At 48.5% G+C, this 10,267-nt stretch overlaps 2 protein-coding genes across 3 annotated transcripts; one reads left to right on the forward strand and one right to left on the reverse strand.

Annotated features, from left to right (window-relative positions):
• Nucleotides 1-4,564: 4,564 nt before the first annotated feature.
• UBXN1 (UBX domain protein 1) lies at nt 4,565-7,218 on the forward strand. Of its 2 annotated transcripts, none has more exons than XM_055581069.1 (10): nt 4,565-4,649; nt 4,757-4,844; nt 4,984-5,037; nt 5,124-5,218; nt 5,317-5,386; nt 5,623-5,814; nt 5,909-5,960; nt 6,077-6,193; nt 6,724-6,916; nt 7,081-7,218. In XM_055581069.1, the coding sequence occupies exons 2-10, from the start codon at nt 4,786-4,788 to the stop codon at nt 7,128-7,130; spliced, it is 882 nt and encodes a 293-aa protein (XP_055437044.1). In that variant the 5' UTR covers nt 4,565-4,649; nt 4,757-4,785; the 3' UTR covers nt 7,131-7,218. The 2 variants fall into 2 exon arrangements, with proteins under 2 accessions (XP_055437044.1, XP_055437043.1); XM_055581068.1 differs by having other exon boundaries at nt 4,569-4,649; nt 5,124-5,230.
• Nucleotides 7,219-8,782: 1,564 nt separating this feature from the next.
• LOC129652430 (ubiquinol-cytochrome-c reductase complex assembly factor 3) lies at nt 8,783-10,009 on the reverse strand. Its single transcript, XM_055581071.1, has 2 exons — nt 9,526-10,009; nt 8,783-9,434 (listed from the first exon to the last, which is right to left on the reverse strand). Exons 1-2 carry the CDS (start codon nt 9,751-9,753, stop codon nt 9,282-9,284), a joined length of 381 nt encoding a protein of 126 aa, XP_055437046.1. The 5' UTR covers nt 9,754-10,009; the 3' UTR covers nt 8,783-9,281.
• Nucleotides 10,010-10,267: the final 258 nt, after the last annotated feature.

Consider the following 10,267-nt stretch of genomic DNA (forward strand, 5'->3'; position numbering starts at 1 on the left):
TATTTGGCTGTGCTGGGTCGTAGTTGTAGCATATGGGATCTAGTTCCCTGACCAGGGATCAAACCTGGGCCCCTTGCATTGAATGCATGGAGTCCCAGCCCCTGGACCACTAGGGAAGTCCCTCCAAATATCTCTTGACTTCTTACTTTTGCATTCCAATAACCTATGATGAAAAGGATATGGGAATGACACACCACTCCAGTATTCTTTCCTTGAGAACCCCATGAACAGTATGAAAAGACAGAAAGATATGACACTGGAAGATGAGCCCCCCAGGTTGGTAGGTGTCCAATATGCTACTGGGAAAGAGGGGAGAAATAGCTCCAGAAAGAGAGTTGAGCAAAAGCAGAAACAACGCTTAGTTGTGGATGTGTCTGGTCATGAAAGTAAAGTCCAATGCAGTAAAGAACAATATTGCACAGGAACCTGGAATGTTAGGTCCATGAATCAAGGTAAATTGGACATGGTCAAGTAGGAGATGGCAAGAGTGAACATCGACATTTTAGGAATCAGTGAACTAACATAGACAGAAATGGGCGGATATAATTCAGATGACCATTAGATGTACTATTGTGGCCAAGGATACTTTAGAAGAAATAGAATAGCCCTCACAGTCAACAAAAGAATCTGAAATGCAGTACTGGGTGCAATCTCAAAAATGACAGAATGATCTCAGTTTGTTTCCAAGGCAAACCATTCAACATCACAGTAATCCAAGTCTATGCCCTAACCACTAATGCCGAAGAAACTGAAATTGAATGGTTCTATGAAGAGCTACCGGAGAAGGCAATGGCACCCCACTCCAGTACTCTTGCCTGGAAAATCCCATGGGTGGAGGAGCCTGGTGGGCTGCAGTCCATGGGGTCGAGAAGAGTCAGATACGACTGACTTCACTTTCACTTTTCACTTTCATTCACTCGACAAGGAAATGGCAACCTACTCCAGTGTTCTTCCCTGGAGAATCCCAGGGACAGGGAGCCTGGTGGGCTGCCATCTATGGGGTCGCACAGAGTCGGACACGACTGAAGCGACTTAGCAGCAGTAGCAGCAGCATGAAGAGCTACAAGACCTTCTAGAACTAACATCAAAAAAGATATCCTTTTTTTAAAAAAATATTATTTTTTTTTAGGGGGCCATGTTCTGCAGTATGTGGGATTTTAGTTCCTGACCACGGATCACACCCATGCCCCCTGCATTGGGAGCACAGAGTCTTAACCATTGGACTACCAGGAAATCCCTAGTCATTTTTCTCTTATTGGAACTCTAGAATAAATTTAGAATATATTTGCTATCTAGAATATACTCACCACATTGCCACAAATTCTTTGTGTACGTTTGATTCCTGTATTTCCTCAGCATTTCAGTTCAGTTCAGTTCATTTTAGTCGCTCAGTCATGTCCGACTCTTTGCAACCCCATGGACTGCAGCCCGCCAGGCTTCCCTGTCCATTACTAACTCCTGGAGCTGACACAAACTCATGTCCATCAAGTCAGTGATGCCATCCAACCATCTCATCCTCTGTTATCCCCTTCTCCTCCTGCCTTCAATCTTTCCTAGCATCAGGGTCTTTTCCAACAAGTCATATACAAATAATGAGGGTCTACTCCCTCATTTTTTTCATAATTTTTCTTACCTACTATCTTATTATTAAAGACTCACTTATGCACTCATCTCACACGCTAGTAAAGTAATGCTCAAAATTCTCCAAGCCAGGCTTCAGCAGTATGTGAACCATGAACTTCCTGATGTTCAAGCTGGTTTTAGAAAAGGCAGAGGAACCAGAGATCAAATTGCCAACATCTGCTGGATCATGGAAAAAGCAAGACAGTTCCAGAAAAACATCTATTTCTGCTTTATTGATTATGCCAAAGCCTTTGATTGTGTGGATCACAATAAACTGTGGAAAATTCTGAAAGAGATGGGAATACCGGACCACCTGATCTGCCTCTTGAGAAATTTGTATGCAGGTCAGGAAGCAACAGTTAGAACTGGACATGGAACAACAGACTGGTTCCAAATAGGAAAAGGAGTACGTCAAGGCTGTATATTGTCACCCTGTTTATTTAACTTATATGCAGAGTACATCATGAGAAATGCTGGACTGGAAGAAGCACAAGCTGGAATCAAGATTGCCGGGAGAAATATCAATAACCTCAGATATGCAGATGACACCACTCTTATGGCAGAAAGTGAAGAGGAACTAAAAAGCCTCTTGATGAAAGTGAAAGTGGAGAGTGAAAATTTTGGCTTAAAGCTCAACTTTCAGAAAACTAAGATCATGGCATCAGGTCCCATCACTTCATGGGAAATAGATGGGGAAACAGTGGAAACAATGTCAGACTTTATTTTTTTGGGCTCCAAAGTCACTGCAGATGGTGACTGCAGCCATGAAATTAAAAGACGCTTACTCCTTGGAAGGAAAGTTATGACCAACCTAGATAGCACATTCAAAAGCAGAGACATTACTTTGCCAACAAAGGTCCGGCTAGTCAAGGCTATGGTTTTTCCAGTGGTCATGTATGGATGTGAGAGTTGGACTGTGAAGAAGGCTGAGTGCCAAAGAATTGATGCTTTGAACTGTGGTGTTCAAAGCATTTGTCCCCCTGCTGTGTAGTCTTGTTGATTACTTAGCTTTCCACTGCTACCTAGGCTGTTTAGGCCGCCTAAAGAAAACTCTTGAGAGTCCCTTGGACTGCAAGGAGATCCAATCAGTCCATTCTGAAGGAGATCAGCCCTGGGTGTTCTTTGGAAGGAATGATGCTAAAGCTGAAACTCCAGTACTTTGGCCACCTCATGCGAAGAGTTGACTTACTGGAAAAGACTCTGATGCTGGGAGGGATTGGGGGCAGGAGGAGAAGGGGACGACAGAGGATGAGATGGCTGGATGGCATGACTGACTTGATGGACGTGAGTCTGGGTGAACTCCGGGAGTTGGTGATGGACAGGGAGGCCTGGTGTGCTGCGATTCATGGGGTCGCAAATAGTCAGACACGACTGAGGGACTGAACTGAACTGAACTGAGAGACTTCCCTAGTAGTCCAGGGATTAAGATCCTACACTTACACCACAGGGAGCACAGGTTTGATCCCTGGTCAGGGAACTAAGATCCCACATGCCACATGCCTGGTGCAGCAGAGCCAAAAATACAAAAAAAAAACAAAACAACAAAACCATGAAGACACGCTTTACATACATTCTCACTTAATTCCTATCACAATCATTCCAAGAGATGGTGTCACTTTTTCACAAATGAGAAGCAAGCTTGAGGTTTTAAACACTTTGAAGCTACAAGTCAGGATTTCAGCCCAAGTTGCATCAAAAGCTGATGCTCTTGACTCCACTACAGAGAGACAGCACAGCTTAGCCATTTGATATCACACACTGCATGGGTTTGAATCCTAGCTCTCCTACTTTACCAGCTCTGTCACCTTCGGTAAATTAGCTCACCTTTCTGTGTTTGTTTCCTGTGACTACGAATAGTATCTACTCATATGGATTATTGGGATGATTAAATATTAATTAACCATATAAAATTCTCTAGTGCATCTATTATCAATATTAGTAACTTACTATTAGTCTGCCTCTAATAAACATTTAAAAATAAGTTTTAGGGACTTCCTTGGTGGTCCAGTGGTTAAGGCTCTGTGCTTTCACTTCAGGGGCCACAGGTTAGCTCCCTGGTGGGGAACTGAGATCTCACAACCTGTATGGCTTGGTCAAATAAGGAAAATAAAAGTGAGTTTTAACTTAGGCGGCCTAACAGCCTAGGTAGCAGTGGAAAGCTAAGTAATCAACAAGACTACACAGCAGGGGGGCAAATACTAATAGAGAAAATAGTGGTGCTGGGAGAGAGAGATGTGGTGGTCAAAGCACGCTTTCTTTAGAAAGCAAACCGCATGAGCTTCCATCGTGGTTCAGTAGTTAAGCTGAGGCACTTTCATCACAGGAATGCAAATTTGATCTCTGGTCCGGGAATTAAAATCCCACAAGCCATGCTGCCAAAAAAGAAAGAAAGGGTCTGTTTTGCAATCTGCACAAGTTACTCTCAAGCAGTGAAAGATGAACTCCGAGCTAACTATCTTTACCCAGTGCAGCTTGCCAGCCTAAGGCTGGTGCTGTTGTTATGCTCACTTTATAGATGGAGAATTAACAAGACACGGTAGGAGGAAGCCATTTAGGTGACTGAGGTATCATGGAGAAGTCTTAACCCAGGAGGTGATGACAAGATCAATTATTGCGTTTTGCAAAGATCCCTTGTGGCAGTCGAGCGGAGGATGGCTCAATTCTCCGGAGAGGATGAATAGGTCAAAGGGTGCATACATTTCTAAGGCTCCTGATAAACACTGCTTGCGGTGTGCTTAGGGGCCATCTGGGGAGCTGTCTTCATTCGCCCATGGGTTTCAGGACAGCATCGTTCTTTTTCTCTAGCACCAGCGGGCGCCCGGACTTGGGCAGGGGAGTGTTGGCTGCCTCCTAGAATGTGACTCCCAGGCACCGCCCATTCGCGTTCCCTCAGCAGCGCCAGGCCGGCGTTTCTGGCACTCGGCGGCACCCGTCCACGCCCGCCCCCACGTGACCCAAACAGATTCGGGCACTTCCGTCTCGCCTAGGCTTTCTTCTCGTAGGTGTCCGCGGCTGGTCCGCAGCCGGTGAGTGAGCAAGCACCCGGCTGGGGCGGTCGCGGGCAAGGTTGGGCGCTGGTGGGAGGCGCCTCGCGCTGACCCCCTTCGCCGTCTTCGCTCCCCTCTTTCCCCAGGTCCCCGCGGAAGCGGCGGTGGCGGCGTCATGGCTGAGCTGACGGCTCTGGAGAGTCTCATCGAGATGGGCTTCCCCAAGGGACGCGCGTAAGGGAGCCCCCTAACCCAGGGCCGCGGGGGTCGCGCACCTGCCCAGGCCTTTACCCCAGTGTGGCCTCAGGCTCTACGCCCCAGCCTGATCGTCGCCATGGCTCGTGGGCGCTATTCACGGTGTTTCTGCCCTCAGGGAGAAGGCTCTGGCCCTCACAGGGAACCAAGGCATCGAGGCTGCGATGGACTGGTGAGCGCTCAGACCGGTGGCAGGGGACGGGGAACTGCTGGGAGGGCAGCCTGAACGTTAACCTCCCTCCTGACATTCCCTGCCAGGTTGATGGAGCACGAAGACGACCCCGATGTGGATGAGCCACTAGCCACCCCCCTTGGACATGTCCTGGGACGGGAACCCACCCCCTCGGAGCAAGGTGGCCCCAAAGGTCCTGACTGAGGAAAACAGTGTGATTATTCAGGAGGGCCCGAGGAGGAGGATGAAAGGGTAATAATACTGATTGATTGTTTGTAGGACCTGGGTCTGCAGTGGGAGAAGGCAAACCTGTTTTGACTGAAGAGGAAAGACAGGAACAGACGAAGAGGTAGGAAGAACAGGCTCACGTTTCTGAGAGTCACTTTCCACCTCTCCCCACTACACAAATCTGGTCAAAGAACTCTCACTTCGCACGTTGTTTTTTCTTGGCCCTTTCCTTCTTTGTTTTTTTGGTATCTGTTTTGGGACTGTGTTTCTGGATTTTGTTTTCTGAGTCCCTTGTTATAAACTCACTTTCCCAATTTATATACATGTCTCTTGAATAGTTTCCTTTCTGCAACATAGGATGTTGGAGCTGGTGGCCCAAAAGCAGAGGGAGCGTGAAGAAAGAGAGGAGCGGGAGGCATTGGAACGGGAACGGCAGCGCAGGAGACAAGGGCAGGAGTTGACCGCTGCCCGACAGAGGCTACAGGAAGATGAGATGCGCCGGGCTGCTGAAGAGCGGAGGAGGGAAAAGGCTGAAGAGTTAGAAGCCAGGTCTGGATTATTGGAGTGTTGGCTAAGACATGGCAAAGGAATCAAGATTTGCTTTGTCAATGTCTGACCTCCTTGTGTCCTGTCTGCATTCCAGACAAAGAGTCCGAGAAAAGATCGAAAGGGACAAAGCAGAGAGAGCCAAGAAGGTAGGTAATTGGGTGGAAATCCAGGATGGTTTAGTGGAGGGGCCAGTAAATCCCCTTTTCTAGCTTCAGAGGGCGAGGATTGGCTTAGTGCCTGATTATTGAACTTTGTCTTCTAGTATGGTGGTAACGTGGGTTCTCAGCCATCCCCACCAGCAACAGAGCCAGGCCCTGTTCCCTCCTCTCCCAGCCGGGAGCCTCCCACAAAGCGGGAGTATGACCAGTGTCGCATACAGGTACTGATTCGGATTCCAGTCTTGCTCCTGGGACCCTTTGTTGGCTTACAGGGCACCCAACCGAGCCCAGCCCAGAGCTTTTTTCAGTTACTTTTCCTTTGCCAAACCTCTCCCTTCTTTGTAAATGACTTTTGAAATCCTACCTCCTCTGCTCTGAGGGAAGATATCAAATTTCACTTGTCCCAGTCTTCTTTAAACCCATACCTCTCTCTTACTCAGCAGTTGCCTTTTTACTTGTTCATAGTGTTTTCATTTAGATTATGCAGCTGTTTGCATGATGTGTGATATCTATCCAGATGTTTTATATAATTTTGTATTATGTTTTCGTTAAATTGTGAGGGAGCCAGGGGTCTCTTTCTTCATTGCTGAGTAAAGCACATTCTAAGTGGTTGTTCATTAGGTGCTTTCAATAGTAATTATCCTGGTCCAGTCTCTCTAAGTGGAAGAAGCCAACTTTGCTCTTTTTTCTTACTTGCACACCTCACTCAGTTAACGATATTCACAATACTGTATCTTTTCTTGCCCTTTAGGTCAGGCTGCCAGATGGGACCTCACTGACCCAGACGTTCCGGGCACGGGAACAGCTGGCAGCTGTGAGGCTCTACGTGGAGCTCCACCGTGGGGAGGAGCTAGGCGGGGGCCAGGACCCTGTGCAGTTGCTCAGTGGCTTCCCCCGGCGGGCCTTCTCAGAGGCTGACATGGAGCGGCCTCTGCAGGAGCTGGGTATGACACGTGGGATCTGAAACCAGGACTTGGGGGATAGCGGATGCTTGAGGAGAAGGGATGCAAAGAAGGGACTTTGTATAGAGATGGTGTGAGGGCAGAATGTGGGGCAGTGGGGGGAAGCAGATATCTTTGGGTTCAAATCTGTTTTCTTCCATCTTCAGGACTTGTGCCTTCTGCTGTCCTCATTGTGGCCAAGAAATGTCCCGGCTGAGAGGCCTTTATCCCACCATCCCTCTTTGACCTCTCTTCATCTTTGATAAAGCACTGACATTGCCTTCTTAATAAATAGACTCTCCTGAGTTCTGTATGTGCCTGACTCCTTCCTGAATGGCTGGGAGAGACAAGGAAGGCTTTCAGAATAGACACTATGCTTTATCTTAAATTTCCATGGGAGACTTGTTTCTAATCTCCAGGCCTGATTAGTTGTCTGGGAGGTTAAAGTGGGGCGTACATTGGATAGCATTTTTTGCTCTATGAGTAAGACAGTACCTAAGCTTGAAATCTTTACTAGCTATGTGCCTTGACTTCTTAAGTCTAGTTTCTTCTTTAGTAAAACCTAGATAATAGTACCTGTTATTTGGGGTTGTGGGGGTTACGTAATGCTTTAGCACAGTGCATGACACCTAACAAGTCCCCAGTTACTAGCTACTAAAAGAGTAGTTTTTAAAATGTGGCCATTCATAAAAAGTATTGAGTGCTTAATATGTACTGTGTATTAACTGAGATATGAAAGCACTATTATCTAGCAGTGGGTACAGTTATTCCATTTTAGAGACTGGACGTGAAAGCGCATGACATGTTCAAACTGACACAGGCAGCAAGTAGTAGAACCTGAACACACTCCTGAGGAGCCTGACTTTCAGGCTCAGGATCTGAACTGCCAATGCCAAGCTCCTGCATTCTAGCCTCTCCTGCTGTTGCTGCTCACCTCATCTCCGTGCTCCCTCAAGCAGCTGCCTCCTTCCTCTCATACCCTGGCTAGGAAAGAGGCCACAACTAAATTTAAAAGATCACACATGACAAATGTGTTTATGATTTCACAATCTAGAAGCACAAAACTGCACCACTGCTCATACATGGGAACAGACCTCAGTGTTAGCAAGCTTTATGCTTTATGTAGTGTCCAGCTTTAATGAAAACAGCCTCCCCTGCGCCCCCACTGTTGCAATAGTTTAGAACCACAGGATGGAAAAATAAAAAGGAGAGTGAACTTATTGACTTGGCTGTGGGGCTGCCACCCCACTGACAGCTTTAGCTCATCCCATCAGTGGCATCTCCAATAGATTCTATGACCACATTCAGACTGAAAACGACTGCAATGAACGCCTTATGGGAGGAAAGCCCCAGTGCATTTAGTGAGAGGCTGTCCTGTGCCTGGCACTTACATTCCTAAGTTCACCTTCTGACCACAACTCTCAAGATAATTGTCACCTTTATGATCAGGACTTCCCAAGTGGCCCTAGGGGTAAAAAACACCCCCCCCATCCCTCCCTCCGCACCAATGCAGGAGATGTAAGAGACGCTGGTTCGGTCCCTGGGTGGGGAGGATCCCCCAGAGAAGGAAATGGCAACTCACTCCAGTATTCTTGTCTGGAGAACCCTGTGGACAGCTGGAGGGCTACAGTCCATAGGGTCGCAAAGTCGGACAGGACTGAAGTGACTTAGCACACACGGGAACAGGAGGACTGAGGCTCAGAGAGGTTCTGTAACATACAGGAGTTGAAACAAGATCTGTCTCAAAGTACACTCCGTTTTACTAGTACCACAGTGGCCTCCAAAACTTAAGGCCACAGAAGGCATCATGGCATATGTTAATTGCTAGAAGCCCCTCTTCAACCTCATTCGAAAGACAGGAACCCAAAGTGTCTTCTATGGGTGTTTATTGCACAAGAGTTTCCAGGCTACGTATAATTTCAAGAACATCATTTGGTTATCCACTCACACAAACCACAGATCTGACTTGTGTTTTGAAAATGTCGTCGCTGTGCCGATTGGGCTTCAGCCTCACATAGGGCGGGCGTGGCAGCCGGCAGCCGGCAGCCGCACTCCAGCCAGGCCGCAGCACCTACCCGCAGAACACTTGGCTTTTATGGGCGTCCAACCGCAGGGCTCACTCTCTGGATGGAGGAACATGATTTATTGGTTCCTTCAGTTAGCCACAGCCCGCGATGTGGACGTTAAAACGTAGTCCTTGCAAGCTTTGGAAGAGACCGCGCTCACCCGGCGGCAGCTCCCCAAGTCGCGGAGATGCCTGCGCTTGGCATCCGGGTCTGGACTCCCCGCCGGCCTACGGAGGAGTCAGGGCGGCTTGGGCGCCTGCGCTGCAGCGTAAGTCCCGGTGCCCAGGGGAGCAGGTTCTGTCTCAGGCTGACCTCCCGCCGCCGCCGCCACTCATCCAGTTCTTTCTCCAAGCGACGTTCTCTTGCGTGGCCGCTGCTTCCTGCAGAGTGGCCAGCAGCAACTCTTTGGTCCTGGCCGCCTCGTCCCTGCGCTGCGGGTCCTGCTCCGGCATCTCCTGCAGGCAGAAAGAGTGGTTCGCAGCCCCGGCCACCAGCCCGGGGTTCTCCGCCCGCCCACCCCACCTCTGCCTCCCCAACTGCTCCCACCTTCAGCATCGCCTGCTTCCGCTCCTCACCCGGGGTCACAAGGGCAAAAAGCGCGGTGCCCACGCCAGCCCCGGCGCCCAGCATTGCGCCGGCGAGCAGCAACTTGCGCAGGGTCTCCATGGTCGACCGCGCGACCAGCGAGACGACCTCTGGAGCCTCCAGTAGCCTATCCGGGCCGCCGCGACGACTTAATCTGCGCAGGCTAGAGCGCCCCACACAAGATACCATAGAGACGGGCCCGGGCTAGAGAGGACCTAACCGGAGAAATGTTTCGAATCTGAAGCATCTAGGTCTTAAGACTAGGTTTAGCTGAGAAGGTTGAGCACTTCAAGAGGTGTTGGGACCCAGGGCTGAGGGTGGGACCCCTTGTCATGAAATCCCGAGTAGGATTGCTAACGGGAGAGTGTCTTCATGGTTACTGGGAGTTTCACAATTGCCCGGTTCCAGAATGTCCAGATCAATAGAGGGCTAAGCCTGTGCTCTGTAGTTTCCTAGGATTACTTGTGCTTTATCCAAACCGCAGTATGTAATGACGTCCACGTGTTTATAAACATCAGTTTGTTGACTCCCTTCAATCTCTTCAATCCTGAACAAAAACTGAAAAACCAAGTGTACCGGATGGGGAAAAGGATATATTAATACATTTTCCTTTTATTTTACTTAGTAAAAGCAAACATTACCCTTCTCTTAGGTAAATAATCTTGGCTTTTTTTTTTTTTAAACCATGAAAACCACGGATGTT

This window comes from Bubalus kerabau, chromosome 5 (assembly GCF_029407905.1).
Source record: "Bubalus kerabau isolate K-KA32 ecotype Philippines breed swamp buffalo chromosome 5, PCC_UOA_SB_1v2, whole genome shotgun sequence".
NCBI lineage: Eukaryota > Metazoa > Chordata > Mammalia > Artiodactyla > Bovidae > Bubalus > Bubalus kerabau.

Coding starts and splice junctions, on each gene's coding strand:
- UBXN1 (XM_055581068.1), top strand. CDS start 4,786: ATGGCTGAGCTGACGGCTCTGGAGAGTCTCATCGAGATGGGCTTCCCC. Junction 5,961..6,076: donor AAGCAGAGAGAGCCAAGAAG/GTAGGTAATTGG, acceptor TTTGTCTTCTAG/TATGGTGGTAACGTGGGTTC. Junction 6,194..6,723: donor ATGACCAGTGTCGCATACAG/GTACTGATTCGG, acceptor CTTGCCCTTTAG/GTCAGGCTGCCAGATGGGAC.
- LOC129652430 (XM_055581071.1), bottom strand. CDS start 9,753: ATGGTATCTTGTGTGGGGCGCTCTAGCCTGCGCAGATTAAGTCGTCGC. Junction 9,435..9,525: donor GGAAGCAGGCGATGCTGAAG/GTGGGAGCAGTT, acceptor TTCTGCCTGCAG/GAGATGCCGGAGCAGGACCC.